Source organism: Periplaneta americana, chromosome 2, assembly GCF_040183065.1.
Source record: "Periplaneta americana isolate PAMFEO1 chromosome 2, P.americana_PAMFEO1_priV1, whole genome shotgun sequence".
NCBI lineage: Eukaryota > Metazoa > Arthropoda > Insecta > Blattodea > Blattidae > Periplaneta > Periplaneta americana.
In genome coordinates this window covers 143,966,752-143,984,612 of record NC_091118.1, presented here as the reverse complement: position 1 = coordinate 143,984,612, position 17,861 = coordinate 143,966,752, and the positions used below count along the sequence as shown (strand labels likewise).

The 17,861-nt window shown below is 34.7% G+C and overlaps 1 protein-coding gene across 4 annotated transcripts in view; it reads right to left on the bottom strand.

Moving 5' to 3' along the window:
* Positions 1-17,861, bottom strand: part of LOC138694635 (monocarboxylate transporter 9-like) — a 127,088-nt gene that overhangs the window by 43,162 nt on the left and 66,065 nt on the right. For all 4 annotated transcript variants that reach the window (XM_069818557.1, XM_069818556.1, XM_069818558.1 and 1 more), the window contains exons 2-3: positions 6,306-6,450; positions 24-150 (exon numbers count right to left, since the gene is read on the bottom strand). In XM_069818557.1, coding sequence (XP_069674658.1) covers positions 24-150; positions 6,306-6,440 — 262 coding nt within the window. In that variant the 5' untranslated portion in view covers positions 6,441-6,450. The remainder of the gene's footprint in view (positions 1-23; positions 151-6,305; positions 6,451-17,861) is intronic.

Here is a 17,861-nt window from a genome sequence, read left to right as displayed (position 1 = left end):
GACCTGAAAAAAGAAGGCTTCACCTGTGAAGTTGACAGACGCGGTCAATGCAGTCATGATTACGGTTGCACCTGTTGTCTGCTCGCCGAGCTGCTCCAAAATGCCGCTGAAGAGCGGTCCGAAGGACAAGTATTGCCCGGTGGTAGATATCTAAACAGTTAGAAAGCAACAATATACACATTACATGAGATAAAATATGACAAAGTTACAGAGTTAGTATAGAACATCAATACAAACATTTTTCATTGTGTATAAATGCTGTAATCCATATCGGATTATGCGTCGTTTCACTGCTGTATACTTGTATTTTTAAGTTCAATGTGGCGCATGGAAGATGTCCTTACAGAATTTTTGGTTCCGTACGCTACTTTACTTCTGATTTCTATAACTGCAATCGTATTATTAATCAATTATTTCTATTAGTATTGATTTCTAACGATGTGTAATTTCTACTTCTTTCGCTATATACCCTGTGACAAACGTTCCGTATGGTCTAGATCAGCCATGGCGAAAATGTGACTCACGAGGACATTGTGGCTCGCAATGATTGCTGTGCATTTCCCTTGCTTCCTACCTCCCACAACCCCAACCCTCTCACTCACTGGAGTCAAACTCCGTTCCATTTGTATTTGTCTCTGATCTGCGAGTGGCGCATCGTCGCAATGTCTCTCTCAAAACCATGTATCTCTACAAAAAGGAAAGTTTCAAGTAGGATGGGAAGACGCATTTTGTTGCTAACAATATGATGAAAATGTAAATGTATGATTTTTTCACAATTATTACGAGGAAAACGGTTGTATAACATAAACGGCATTATAAGCTATTACATGTTACTGATGAAACATTAAAAGGTTAAGTGTTGTTATTATTATTATTATTATTATTATTATTATTATTATTATTATTATTATTATCATCATCATCATCATCATCTCTGTACGTCATTCCTTTTTCAGCAGATGTATGAATAATGCGGTTAGATCTTCAATTTAAACTCACAGATTTACAATGTGATGTTAAATGAAAGCTAGATATAAGGACTTGAAAAATGTTGAACCTTTCAAATCTTTGTCAAAAAATAAATATCCGAAGCTTCGTTCTTTCGCTTGCTCTTTTGAAGCCATGTTCCCTACAACTTACGTTTGTGAAAAATTATTTTCAACAATGGAAATAGTAAAAACAAAATTTAGATCACGACTGACAGACAAATACTTTCGTGATTAACTACGACTGGCAGTAAGTGACATAATTCCTGATTTTGAAACTCTGTCGCCGACACATTCTGAAGACAATTAATAGGTTGTGATAATGTGTCCTATGTTTTCTTGTTCATTTCTTTCTTCATTACACATACTAAACATTAGTTTGTAGCCTTGTACTGTATAAAATTTTATATAAGTGCTTGACGTAAGGAAAATGAAAATCAGTTAATAAGTCAGACAGTTGCTTCGCTTCCCCTTCGGGTGTCCGCCTCCCTCCATAGGTGCTATGCACGTTTCAGGTTACACAGTTGCTCGGCGCACGATTGCATTTTCGCCACGGCTGGTCTAGACCAGGGCTGGGAGTACTAAGCCTGTCTCTGAGCGGGCTCGCGCTCACAGAGAGCGGACAGGTGGATAGAAACAATAAACAACACAGAGGTTCAGTGATGTGCCATTCTCAATGAGTGCAAGACGTATTTCACCTACATATGTACATAAATAGTATATTTAATTTTCTGTTTATAACAAATATAAATGTAGCTTACACTTGCACGCCACTGATCGATTCTTATGTCCACGATGAACACAATTGCGGGAGTAAAAGGAGACCGCTATCTGAAGATTGCTCAAGCTAACGCACAAATCTAGTCTAGACACTAGATCAGAGGTTCCCAACCATTTTAGTTTGATGAGGGACCTTTGAAATATTTCGGTAAACTTCGGGGAATCCCAGTGGCTAACACGTCATTATATGTTCATTAAAATAAAAGCACAGAAACAATTAGACTTTTGCGGAATTCAGGAAACCTAGTCTGAAATTGAATGATGTCATTGTCTGAAATTATATTCAGTAGTCTTCGCCAATCTGCGTATCATTTGGTAGCAATGCTTGGGTCTTGTAAATGTGAACAGTTTCTCTCAAACTTAATTAATGGCAATAAACACTGACAAGGACGTATATTAGTGAAACAAATTTAGTGTCAGTGTTACGTCTGTATTCTTCGGATATGGCGCCCAAAAATGTAAAATTTGTGAAAATAAAAAATTCCAAAAGTAAAGACAAGGAATTCCTAATAAGATACAAGAGAGTGATTTCATTATAAATGAAGCACTTCATTATTGTTATTTACCATCATCATCATCATCATCATCATCATCATCATCATCATCATCATCATCATCATCATCATCATCATCATCGTCATATCATGTTCATTCGTTATTCATTAGAATTTATACATAAATTAATAAGTTGTACAAAGATGATGCAAAGAACAGCCGCTTAGTAGTAAGACATTTGTTTATATGCATTAGATCAGTCTTATCTGTTACCTACTTTATGTTGAATTTTATGTTGAATCGTTGCAAGAGAAGGGGGGTAATAGTGGAGGCAAGCAGTCCGTTCAAGTTCACAGCTTGGGACCGATGTTCGACATAACTGGTCTGTATTGGATCAACATATGAATGAATGAATGAAAATACGAACGAATATCAGATAAAAGTGAATATCTTTTTATTTAAAGATCCTTGAAACTAAACTCTTTGTTCAGAATTTGGAACTGACAAATTAAAAAATAGAGTTCAGTCTTAAGAAGTGCTTTTCATGCTAGACATGAAGAATCCCTAAGCAATTCAGCCCAAATATGCGTTTTGTGCACTCCTAATGGAATGAGCTGCGTGTTGATTGTGCTGCACGGACAAACCTGCTCCCACTATCAGCCAGACCAAATCCGTAAAGGCCTACTATAACTTTGGTGGTGGTATGCCGTACCTCTGTGAATAGTCGTGTGCCAGTTATGAGGAAGATAAGATCTGGAGGACTCTGGTATCTCTTCTGTGCATCTGCGAGTAGCCTATACTACTATTGTCGGACCATCGAATCTATCCCCCTTCAGCGCTGTCGTCGTTCTTGGAAAAGTTAACGCCTCTACTCACCCCATTCCACCCGTTTCTCTCTCACTACGTTAAACAGCAGGCCACGAAACTTGCCGAATAGGAATGTTGCCAAACTTCCGTCAAACAGTGTCATGTCTCTTGAATTTTTTTTTATTTTATTGGATTATTTTACGACGCTGTATCAACATCTAGGTTATTTAGCGTCTGAGTGATATGAAGGTGATAATGCCGGTGAAATGAGTCCGGGGTCCAGCACTGAAAGTTACCCAGCATTTGCTCGTATTGGGTTGAGGGAAAACCCCGGAAAAAACCTCAACCAGGTAACTTGCCCCGACCGGGATTCGAACCCGGGCCACCTGGTTTCGCAGCCAGACGCGCTGACCGTTACTCCACAGGTGTGGACGTCTCTTGAATATTGCTTATAATAATGTAAGGTTAATTATTACTTATTTATAATTTAATTTTAGTACGTCTAATGACGCTGATTGACTTATGCAAAATGCTATTACTTGCTTAATAATATTTCTTTCACCACTCCGTGCTACAGTATTCATGTTGAGTTGACAACACTGGACTGCAAGTGCAAATAAACTGTCCCACAAGAAGGCTCAAAATTGTGAGTAGTGGAGGAGAGAAAGAGAGAGGGATAGAAAAGAGAGAAATAGGAATACAGGGAGAGAAATGAATTACCGAGGCTGAGAAGGAATTAAGGTTCAGTTCGCATATCTTACGGGGGCACAGATCCGATGGTAGGACTATACCACTACCACCTAGGAATCTCTGGACAAACCGCGAGGAATACCTACCATGTCGGACTGCCGATTTGATATCACACGAACAAAGTATTTTTCGAGATATGGATGATAATGAAATGGGGATTGTGGAGAGTATTGGTGGAATGACTAGGACTATGTGAAAAACGGAGGAGTCCCGATAAAAACGCTCGCAACTTTGACTCTGACCACTACAAATAGAAATAAGCCATCACCGAGATTTGGAATCAGGTTCGTAAGCCAGCGCTCTATCAACTGAGCTGCCAACAAAAAGTGAATATGAACTTAAAATTTATGTGCTAGAAGTCTTTGGATGCCTTATGAGATTTTAAACTTTGTGTTCAGAAGATGATTTTTAGAGTACCGTATTACAGCGTGTGCTGGAATACTGAATATTAGTCATCGGCGTAGCTCAGAAGCATGCAGATCCGGAGTTGAGCTCAGGCGTGGGTTTGATTCTCGCTTGGGCTGATTACCTGATTGGCTTTTTCCGAGGTTTTCCTCAACCGTAAGGCAAATGTCAGGTAGTTTGTAGTGAATCCTCGGTCTCATCTCACCAAATATTATCTCGCTACCACCAATCCCATCGACACTAAATAACCTCGTAGTTTAAAAAGCGTCGTTAAATAACCAAGTACCGAATATTCTTATTTGTATGAATGACTTTCAGTCGCATCTAAATACTTATTCTTCCTATATTCAACCGATTATTACTAAACTTCATAGTCATACATTATAAATTAAGATCACTTAGGACCATATTCATAGACATTCTTAGCGCGGGCTTCCGATGGATGATCAGCGAACTAACATTTTTCGTATTCATAAACCAGTGTTAGCGATATGATATGATATGAATCCTGTACAAGTAATCAGTCGATAGCCGGGGCTAGTTTAGCACGCTCGTAGCGCGGGGTAGCAAAATGTCTATGCATAGCACCCCTAAAGATCTTGATTCCGGATACTTAGGACAAACTTAAAACCCGAACCAGTATACGTTAGGAAGACTTTTGGCTTGTAATGCTTCCAAGGCTATTTTACAATGCAGACTTTATGTAAACATAACAGCTTAAGTAAATAGAAATACAACAAAAAAAAAAGTGAGCATTCAAAATTGGAAAAGTACACGTAAGGAATAATAAATTCTATTGCCTCTCGACTGGCATTGTCGACTAATAGATTTATTGTCAGAAGGAGTTGATTTTATGTTGTTACCGAGATAATAATTTTTTATTTATACTCTTACAGGCATAGTCTGGGTGCTAATTCTGATACTACAAGCAGATTTTACAGTGTTACTCTGTTTTTTTTATTGCCGAAGGCAAGGCTGTAAAGTACGATTGTAGACTTATACTGTGCTTGAATTCCATTCTCAATTTAGAAATCTGCGTCACTCCTATATTTAGAATTTTTTATTTTGATGAAAATTTAAGAGAGCGTGGAGCTGTCCCTGTTGATGCTTCTACGCGAATGTGTAAGTGAAGTGATTGGTCGCATTTAATGGTAAAATTAACAGCTTCCATCTCAACGTTATGTTTATATTCAAACTTGCAATTTGAATATGAATTCAATGAAGTACATATTTTTAGATCCATAATAGAAATCACTATGTACTGTTATTATAGGAACAATATACCCGTATTTTTAAATGCAAATACATTTCTGTACTTTGCACCTACATGAATAATTTGGGCATCATTTTATGTACAACGTGTAACCTTAGCGACGTATTCAGCAACCGCTAGCAAATAGAATGGCATACAATGTCGAACAAAGGTTGTTTTGTGTGAAACTTTTTATCTATCTGCCAGTATAATTATCGTGCAACGAGAGCTGATTGTGAAATTTCAGCGGAGGAAAATTCCACGAAGATTCACAATTGAAAGATTTTGTGAAGAAATTACAAGAAAAAGACTGCAGCTTGAGTTTGGACAAGGAAGGTGCTGTGGGCAAATCGAAGTTCATTAGAACATCTGAAAAAATAGCACGGGTACAACAAGCGGTTACTCTTTGCCCTGGGAAATCTGTCAAAATATCTGTTGCCACAAATCTGTTTAAAATAGTTATACACTTCAACAATAGTCTGAAAACAGTTATGGTTTCCACATTAAATTATAGGCAAGCACTAACTGAAGGTGACAAAGACTTCTTGGCTTTAGTGAATCGTGTAGCCTAACTCAGTTTTTTTGAGGAGTATTCTGCAGCAACCGATCACATTTTTGGCTCTTTCAGGACGCTAAGACTATGTTAGTGTTTGAGTATGATTCTGCTGATGATCGTAAGAATGATGATGATGATGTTGAAGAAAGAGAAATTTGTGATTAAAAATGAAACTGAAGACGATGCTCATGAATTAGATGTTCATAAAGAGGATATGATTTCACTTGATTTTTAAATCAGTCGATGAATTGTCTGTTATCTTCTAAGGACTCACCAACATGAGTGCCATGCCAAAAGCAACCATCCACCCCCAACCTCCTTCCGGAGGTCGCAGAGACTCTTCAATCTTGGTCTGGCCATAGCGTGTGATCTGTTTGTGACGGCCATTTGCAGCGCTGATGCCTCCCATGTAACCCAAGCTGAAACAAGACGTCCACTCTGTGAAGATAAATTGTCAACTAGAACCTCTCTTATATTGAATTGCTTATGAGGTTGCAAATTTGCAAAAGATGTCTGGGGGCTGAATATAAAAGCGAAATGGCAGCGGAAGTTATGCTGAGCTACAACATTTCGCATTAGTGACGCACTATTCTTTTTTACCGAATCGTACATAAATGTTTAAATTATATATACACTATATAATAGCATTGATCTTTATGCAAAGGGTCACGTAGGTTATGATTAAGGTCTATGAGATGCAGCATTCAGTCTTATTAAAGATGCAGCCTCCTGTGTAAATATACTGTCTTTATAGACTTAAAAATAATGAATAAAAACAACACATAAGTATGAATTCTGTAGAGATTATTAGTTTATAATACGAAATTATTTGCAGAAGATTTCGCCCAAATACATTTTAATCATGGTTAATGTGACAGAATGTACCAGGTTCAAATTCCGATGTGCATAAAATACCCATCTACATAAGTTAATTAAAATATTATTTCTGCAGTTTTAGTCGAAGTCATCTCATAGTTGGCCGATTAATGAATCAACTTTCATGTCAGAAACCCAGGTACAACTATCTGAGAGTTTAATTGGTAGGTTTACTTATAGTACATCAGTCCTGGGCGTTAATACCTCAATTAAGATACTGCAGACTATCCCGTAACTCCCCACTCCACATTCCCCGGCAGAGACAGTTATGTATCGGGCTGATACGAGTATACAGTACCTGACGGCAAGCATTGCTGAGTGTCGGATAGTATAAGGCAGTGATGTCAAAGCAAGCACATTTTTCTGACCTTGACGTCGTGCGCGGGCATCAAGCGCTAGGTATAGAAGTAGGAAGAATTATGTATATCAATAAGCAGCCTGTTGGATTAAGAAAACAGGGGTGTACAAACTTCAAAAGGAACGTGAAATTATATGTCGCTATTTTTATGTGGCTTCCTTCTGTTTGATATTTCATTTATTGCCTGTAAAACAAAAGTACTAACACCAATTTCTTAATATTATACTTGTGTTTTAAATGTTAATAACATAATGGAGAGTTAAGATGGAATATTCACATAAATTCCATAATAGTACAGTTATACTCTACTAAGTGAATGAAACATATCAGTCATAAAGGAAATGATATTCCAAAGAAAAAGATTATGACATGATAAGTTGAAATTGATATTGATGATATCTTTAGCCTTATAAAAGTAATAATCAATAAACTAATCAAAACAATATTATAGTACAAAGCAAATTTACCTAGGTATATATTTTAACTCTAACTAATATCACCTAACAAAACTCGTATCGCATTATGCTTTTAAGGTAATATTGGTGCGCAACTTCCTATCATCAGAATATTAAATAATTTTCTCGAAATCTGCTGAAGCTATACAGCTGACGTTTTTAGAACACATGGGCACATATCTTTTGTTTATGATGTAACAGGAATTGCTTTGTTAATTCATTTCCTTACAAACATTTTCCATTGGAATATTTTCAAAATTTTCATTACACTATCTTCAATATTATTTATTTACACTATATTAGATTTACGAAAACATTATTTCAGTACCTGTAAGGCTACTAAATAAACATATCTGAAAATTTCACTTTTCTATAAAAAAGAAGTTGAGAAAATATTCATTTTGAATAGAAATGCAAACTTGTGAAAAATGAGCGTTAAAATTAAAACTTATATTTTTATAATGCACTTCTACTTCTCGACAAATATAAAAATTAACATGGATACAGTTTTAATCAGTTCTCTTGTCATTATCATTTGAATCAATCATGGTTATCCCTGTATATAGCTCGACCAAGCGGCATATACTACCTTTTTCGTCTGTCTCTTTCCTTTCCATTGTAAATCGCTCAGGCTCTTCTGAGCTCTAAAGCGCGCGTTTGCGCCTATGGGCATCAGTTGACATGACTGATATAAGGTATGAATCATAGCTTTCGCGTCTCGCTGGTCACTTAAAATCCACCACTGATGCACAGTGTTTTACTGTGTTAATCGGTTTTTTTAAAGGGCGTAACTCAGGAAAAGCAAATTTGTGGGAAATTGAAAAAAAAACTATGCTAAAGGAAAACTATTTGGAAATATATAATTCCGGAAATGTGAACTGATAGTCTAGGTTACATTTGTTGGTTTTATTGAGATTTAAAATATGAAAAAAGCCGCCCTTTAAAAAAATTAATTTTATAACAAGTAAAATGAAATACGATACAGATATTTCGTGCTATTCTTGAATTACTTCATTGGAAATCATACACAATCAACAAACAGAATGTATAGTAATTATAAATAGAAAAAAATAGGAAAATATTATGAATAATGAAGAGAAATCGGTCTTTTCATTTGGGATGTAATTATGGTTTTCCAGTCATCGTAGGTTGCATTACTGTCTGTAGGTCAGTTGAAAAGTTATTCATAAAATGTCGTTTGCTAACTTGAAATGTAGAGCCTACGGCTTCATTTTTTCCAAGTCTTGAACTTCCTTCTGTTTTATTGGAACTTTTCCTGCTGGATAGACTGAGCTTGTTGATGGAGGAACTGATTCTCGCAGAAGTGCCATGAAGAATGCGTGGTTTACTAATTCATTGATACTACTAGGTACTTTGATGTATCCAACTCTGTCTTGTGTATGCTCAAAGTGGAATAGGGCATACATTGCAAAACTGATTATCTCATTTCTTTCTTTGTTCCTTCTTTCTTCAGAAACAGCAGTCTTTTTTGTAATGTTTCTTCTATTTTCAGCTGCTCGCACTCAGTCACCACTGCTAACTGAATAGTTTTAAAACTATGCATGTCATTGACTACTGACCGATTAAACAAACTGTGATTTTAACTTGTCTCTAGCAACCCAATGAACAACGTTATTGGCAAAAACGAGGGTTTATCAATATACTTTCAAAACTACAATAAAAATAAAAATGTAAAAAATCATGAATTACGCCCTTTAAAAAAATCAATTCATGTGTACGTTTCTAAAGTGGTGGAGCGGAAAGCACATGAGCGAGAGTATCTCCTTTCCTTTTTCATTTTCATGCCCAGGGCTGCAGTAGACAGTATCTGTGTCTGGAGAAGTTTTTCCATTAATCATCACAATTATTCCGGTGTACTATAGTTCAATTTCCAAGTTGCATCATGGATAACGTCTAGGAATGCAAATTCCTCTAAGTCTTGACATAATTATTCCTAGAGAGAGACGTTTGAGTGAGTGATGAAAGTCAAAATGCTCTCCGTTGGAATTTCAAAAGATGTGCAGTAGCCTACTTTAATATTAGTCTGAATGTAAAAACAGACGAGGAAACAGAGTTGAAGTTTTGTGGAAACTAGGCTCTCCCAATCCTGTATGTCTATAAAGAATGTAATTTAAAATACAGCAAAAAAAAAAAATAAGATATCGGAAAATGTCATTGTAGCTATTTCCAGTAACTTTACCTTTATATTATAATACAGTAGCTACACCGCGTGGAGTAGTTGTCTTGAAGTCGGATTGCGAAACTGCGGGTCCCGAGTTTAAATCCTGTTTGGGACAATTTACCTGGTTGAGGTTTTTCCGGAGTTTTCCCTCAACCTATTAAGAGAAAATGCTGGGTAACATCCGGTCCTGGATCCTGGACTCATTTCGCTGTCATTATCACCTTCATTTCATTCAGACGCTAGATAACAATCGCAGTTGACAAAGCGTCGTAAAATAAACCATATATCATAGTTCCACGTCTTTTGAGGTATATTGCCAATTAGTTTCCGTAACTGAGTTCGAACTTACCAGGCTCGAGAAAAAGGAAACAATGCTGTACGTTCTCAGAGAATTAACGAACAACGAGAGTGTATTGATTTAGTATTCTCAGTACGTTAGCTTAGAATTCCATTATGATCCAAATATTGACTACGCTCATTTGAATTGAGTTAAAATAGATAAAATGAATAAACTATGCAATAAATGCAATGCAAAACAATGGGGTAATGAGACAAACGGAGTCCACACCTGTGGAGTAACGGCTAGAGCGTCTGGCCGCGAAACCAGGTGGCCCGGGTTCGATTCCCGGTCGGGGCAAGTTACCTGGTTGAGGTTTTTTCCGGGGTTTTCCCTCAACCCAATATGAGCAAATGCTGGGTAACTGTCGGTGCTGGACCCCCGACTCATTTCACCGGCATTATCACCTTCATCTCATTCAGACGCTAAATAACCTGAGATGTTGATAAAGCGTCGTAAAATAACCCACTAAAAAAAAAGAGAGAGACAAACGGGTTATGTTGCGTTGTTGTAAAATTTGTTCCTCCTGAGATTCAAGAGCTCCGACAACCAATTAAAAACTTACTTATCGGAGTACATACGTTATCAACATACTTTTTAAATAATACAAGCCAGTACAATACGTTATTTCAAGTGACATCATTTGGTGCAAAAAAAAATACACGAAGTCAATTCTATGCTATAATTTAAAGTTCAAGCATAGACTTATCATTTAATTGGAAGTATTCTTCCAACTCAGAGTAAGAGACCTCAGTTCTTAAGTATACTTTATTTCAGACGCTGATCAATTGACTATTAGGTCTAATATAGTATCAAGCTTAAAAGAGAATTGACTGAACAACTCTATAAAGTATTGCGTGTTAATAACAATTTCATAGTTTTAAATACAACTTTCAAAATGATTCAGGAGCAAACGACTTACAAAATATAAAGAGCTATTATTCACTAAGTAATTACAAAACTGTATATAGATTTAAGAGCGCACTGGTATGGCAAGTATTATTTATAATTTTGTTCTTCCTTGATATTCTTGCAGATCTCCGCCAGAAATTCATCTCTGTAGAAAGTAGTTTCGCTGCTGTCCTTAGTTTCAAATGTCACGTTTCTGAGTCGTGCTTTTAACAATTGCAGTATACATGTTTTTGTTTTTGTTGTGATAAATTTATCTCATAGAATCCTATTTCATTTTGAATTTTCTGATTCTCTTTGTTAATTCTTCCATTTATATAACCTCCGTTACTTTTATTTTTAGTTATTTTGACTCCTAAATATGTGTATTGATCACAATGATTTATGTTTCCTTTTCCGTTTTCCAAATTTTTATTCTTTTAATCTGCAGCATCCATTACCATATCATGTGTTTTCTTGAGATTTATATTTAGATCTCATTTGCCATATTCTCGTATAAATGTCTGTAATATTCTTGTCATATACTCCATATTCTTCTGAAATTAACATTAAATTTGATCACCAGCAAATAACAGTGAATATAATATAGTATATTGCCATCTGTTAATAATAATCCCATTTGGAAACATCTCTTTTTCCAAACTGCTAGAGCGTTTGAATATATTATTTTGAATGAAGTGGACGATAAATAACATCCTTGTCATAGGCTTTTAATGACGTAAACTCCAGATTAAATCTTACTGTGCATTTTAATGTTTGTATAGCGTCTCATCTTCTTCCTAAATTATAAAGTCCCGTAGTTTTGATTATGCGTCATTTGTTTCCTTAAAGCTGACGTCATAGAATAAACAAATGAATTGCCAATTGGTTTGTGCTTTTTGTGAGAATTCAATCACCTCTTAGTGTTACGAAAGCAATGGAAACCGGATGTTGACTTGTGCATTATGCATGCCGAAAATAAACAATGATAATTATAACCGGCGAGCTGAAAACTAGCTGGATAATCATTTACATTTGGCTGTCTACCAAACTATGTTCTTCCAGCAAATTGAACTAGGCGTCAGGATTACCACAGATTGCTTAATCGATTTCGATCGTATTTTCGCGAGGATTGCTTCGTGCGATAGACGGTGTATCATTTAGTATTTATTTATTTGTTTATTTATTTATTTATTTATTTATTTATTTATTTATTTATTTATTTATTTATTTATTTATTTATTTAATCTGACAAGATTAAGGCCATAAGGCCTTCTCTTCCATCCTACCAGATAGCACATATAAGTACAAAAAAGAAATACAAACACTGATGAAAATAATACAAATTAAATTAAAGCCCGATAGAGGGTCAACAGGGTCAAAAGAGCACTATAGAGCTCTCATCGAGCTAATACAAAAAAAAAGAAAGAAAGAAAAACAGAGATAGCAATGATGATAGTGATAACTGGCAATAATAATAATAATAATAATAATAATAATAATAATAATAATAATAATAATAATAAATACATTACGTATTGTCAATTTTAAAACAGCATAGTTACAATATTTATTATATGTTATGGGTTAAGTCGAATTTGTGCAACCCTGACAGGTGTTCAACAAGCAATTCCATGCACTAGAATGTGATTCTTTAATTTAAATTTGAATTTTAATATTGTCAGATAGTCTCTGACATGGTCAGGGAGAGAATTCCAGAGGCGTGGAATCGATATGCTGAAAGATGATGAGTAGAAGAATGATCTGTGTAGAGGAATAGAGAGAAGGTACATGTTCCGGGTTCGAGGTAGTGAAAGGTAAACAAAACTAGATGCTAGGTAAGAGGGCGTGGAGATGTAAATGATTATATTATTATTATTATTATTATTATTATTATTATTATTATTATTATTATTATTATTATTATTATTTAACATTTACAGAAACGGTTGAGAAACACTGGTCTAGGTCTAGACAACACAGCCATCACAGACATCCTCAGTTGTCAGCAGAATAATCTGATCTTATGCATTGAACATTGACTGAATGATTCTTGAGGTCAGCTGTATCAAGAAAACAATACATTATTAAACGGTTATTAACATTTATTAAGTATTCCAAGATCGATCTGTTTGACAAATATAAAGTTGCTGCTATGTGCCGGAAATATATTACAGTGCTATCTGACAAGGCAAAAATACTTTGTAAAACACGATAATGAACAGATGACAGAGAAGTAGTGGGGTAATTGCTGGGAAAGAGAATTATCCCATGAAATCTTCCCAACATCTAGATTTCCATTTTGTAAATTCGACGTCCTAATAGTATGATTATGAACCGCAGTAATATAATTAACATCTTCTGCTTCTTTTTTTCCCCTTCAACTATTAGGCCATGTGGCCTGTTACGATCTCACAGTTGAATTACCAATCCAGCGCTTCTTTGCACGACCGAGAAATCTTTTCCCGTTTGGACGATAGTGGAGCATAACTTTTGGTATTCTATCTCTACGCATACGATGCAGATGATTTATCCAGTTGTTCCGATAATAACATAATTTATAGAAATATAAATAATGAAATACAGTATAAATTTTCTCAGCCGACACCTTTCAGTATTGATAGATAATTTTAAATGTCTCTCTTGTGGAAATATAACTCCTCAATCACAGGCATTATCAATAACAGACACAAAAACAAAAATTATGGGAACTGGGTGGTGTGCAGTGAGGTAATATATAATTGTTGAGCGGGCGAAGCGAATATCTCGTCAACATATTATGGCCGAAAACTTTCGGCTCGGAACATGCGCAGTGTGGCATTTTTTGACTTACAAAAAAAAAAAAAAAAATCGAGTCGTTCAAATATCATGTCCCTCATTGTGCAGTCTTAGAAAAAAAAGTTTTGTCGCAGAAAGGAGGTAGTGCGTATGATCAGACATACAACGAAACAAAACTAATTTTATTACCTCAACTAGTCGTTCTCTTGTGAACCAGGTGGCTCGTCCTCTCATCTAAGCGCACTGCCTCCTTTCTGGGACTTCCAAAGTATCTGTGCGACAAAACTTTTTTCTAAGACTGTACATAATTAAAAATGACGTTTTCAATTCTTGATCTTCAAAATTTAGCATTGTCTTAAATATCTGTGTGTGTGTCTGTGTGTGTGTGTGCGTGCGTGCGTGTGTGTGTGTGTGTGTGGTACCGGTACTCTATACTTTAAAAATTGATGGTCCTTTCAATAGGTTGCGTGCTTTTTTTTTTTTTAATTTAACGATTTTAGAAACAAGTATCGCATTTGCTCAGCTACAATTCTCAAAATTGTATCACATCTTCTGAGTACTGTATTGCATGTGGGTAAACATTCATTAATATAGGTGATGAAAATATTTATTAATAATATAGGGTGATCCGTTTGGGTATGGATAAAATAAAAACACTGTAAACGTTTACTACTGAACATTATTTGTTGAAACTTTGTGCATACAACACTGAAAGGTGGGAGATTCCTCAGAGCTCAACATGACCCCCATTGCACACCCTGCACAACTCATAACGGTGATGCAATTCAGCCCATGTCTGTTGTAACATAAGAGGGGTGATTTGTTGAAAAGCTTGAGTAATTTTTACTCTCAGATCATCAATGTTCCTGGTTTTCTGTGAATAGACAATGTCTTTAACAAAATCCTACACGAAGAAGTCAAGAGGGGTTAGATCAGGGGAGTTTGGGGACCAAGCCAAGAGATAGCTGCTTCTCGTACTGGGTTTCGCCTGCGACTTCCTGTTTTTTTTTTAACACGGAACCTGTTTCTACAAATGTTCAATACCACAATATTATGAAATCGTATTTAGGTACATTACGCACACCATACTCTGTCGAAATTCCCTTTGAACTCTTTTAACACACTCAAATTTAGCATACCAAAGAACACATTGTGCCCGCTGTTGATTTGTAGTGGCCATTTTAATCATCTACGATTTTCATTTGTCTTTTCACATTACGTATATGGAAACTTCCATCTTTTAATCATAATATAACCAGCAAGAAATTTTTCCTACTATCATAATAGATTTATAATAATAAATTAATATTTGCATACTCAAACGGATCAGACTGTATATGATTAAATAATATGTAAATAATTTCATTTCATTTCATCAATTTAAATACTATTATAGTCACAATCATGCCATGGTATGAAAGAAAAATTCCACAACCTCGAGCGGGATTCGAACCACATTCATTTTTCACATTGTAGATATTTATCCTTGTATTAAAACTACTTCAGCTAAATACGTATGTATATAAATTAAATCTTGTCGCTAGAGATAGAAGTAATGGTAAAGTGTGTGTACAAAATTTTGATCCTAAATCATTTATTGCTCCTGGAGAAATGGGGTAGTAACATGGTCAATCTTTTCCTTATATTTTTCATATTAAATATTTTAATTAAACACTATCTACTATAGTCTTTAAAAATTGGCTTAATTTTATACCCTTATGATAAAGTGTACAAAAATTCCTGTCAATCCAAAAATTTGCGTCAATACCAATTTCATCATCTTGTTAGTTATTTTACATTTAACTTATAATAAAAAAATCATTAATAAACTATATAATGGGAATCTAAAAATAAACTAAAAAGAATCACACTTCTCAAAATATTGATTAAAAATAAAATATAGGCTACAAAATAATGTCTACATATTTTTATGTAATTAACATTTTATGTTGCTTGAATGAGGGAAATAAAGTACCCGTCGTTAGACAAAAACATTACATTATGTACCTCATATGATTAATGTAATACATTCATTGAAGGATTCAGAACCATAGAGGGCCAAGCGCCATTTACTAAAACTGTAGAAAACAAGGGTTAAAATGAAGTTATGACCATAATTCAATGGAAACATATAGCAAATAATATAAAGTATACACATTAAAACTAAACTATGGTATTCACTTAACTTTAACCCTTGCTTTCTCCGTTTTTAATAAATGGCGCTTGGCCCACTATGGCTCTGAACCCTTCAATTAACACTGAATTTTACAATAACGAATACTTCTTATTTCTTCGAAGATGTCAGCTGTTGGGTACTTTAACTGCATTAAATAAACGACTGAATAAATCACTGCTATCTCAGGTGTTAATATATACAGCAATTTCATACGCACACTTTTTACTAGCTATTAAATACGAGAAACGACAGCTTGTCATTCTTGGAAAAAGTAATAAAAGAATAAAGTCAATAAAGAGAGGATATTATAAACAATTCCTCATCATTCACTCACGTGTATTCTGGGAATACCGACCATGACCTCTGTCATCATTACTGGCAGCATTGCAACATCTACTACCTATCAGCTTTATATCAACGATGCATACTTGATTTTGATTTACAACGAATCTTTTATGCTTCATATTTTATGTGGAGTCGTAACTTTAAACATTTCAGAAGTCAAAAGAGACTCGAGGAATAGGAAAACGCACATGGAATCTTTCACAAGAAATACTGGAGTCTAATATTACAAATTTACGAATTGAAAATACAGCTAATACTCTGAACAGAACGGTTTTCAGAATTAAGATCGATTCTCATTACACATCACGTCATGGACCGGCACCATCCGTCCATTGACAACAAAATTCAAAATTAACGACAAGTGAAACTTCAATTTTCCGGCGTCATCAATAGGATCGAGAAGTGTGCTCTCAAATGATGCCTAAATTTAGCAGACGAAACTACGATGATTATTGTTTTGCTGGAAGAAGAAGACGCCAAAAAAATCAAAGAGAATGCTTAGGGAGAGGAATAATATCGTACGTTATACAGATACTCGGAAGATTATTAAAAGTAGCTTCTATAAAATATTTTAGAATGTTAAAATATCCGTTTTATGTTTATGTTTTACATCAATAGACATAGAAAATCAAGCCACCACATTTAGAGAAGCAATTTCAGCCTAAGGAAAGCTAATGGTTTGTTTAAGATAAATTCTTCTTGACTGTAGAGAAAACTGAGAATGATATATCCTGTAAGGGTCACTGTTTGAATAAAATTCCACTAACACTTCAATGACCTCCGTCACGAAGCTTCTATGTTGAAACTATAAGTACGGTTCGGATTTTTAGGTGCTTAAAATCGGGAAAATATTTATTTTTCATGTCCTGAACATACTTTAAATATGAGACAAAAACATAAAAATAATTAATTATGTTTGGATTATTTCATGTGAATATAAAAAATATGCAGTACTTACCAATAGCCAATAAGATTCATCCTCAGGTTGTTTGTTACAAATGACTGACGATTATTTATTTAATTATTTTTTAGTTATTTATTTATTTACTTACGTAATTACTTACTTTCTTATTTATTTATTTATTTATTTATTTATTTATTTATTTATTTATTTATTCTGACGGAGTTAAGACCAACAGGCCTTCTCTGCCATACCACCAGATTACAAATAGACACATATATATATATATATATATATATATATATATATATATATATATATAAGAAACAAATGCAGAGAGAAGAAGGAAGTAAGAAATAGGAGTAAAATTACAGATAGGCTACAAATACAAAAAAAAAAAAAAAAAACAAACAAATGCAAAAGATAAGATCATAATGGGTACAAAAGGTACTAATACAGTATATTGTTTGCCTAATATATTAGTGATTAAGAAAAATGATTAAGTATCTAGAAGTAAATAGCTAACTGTGCAAA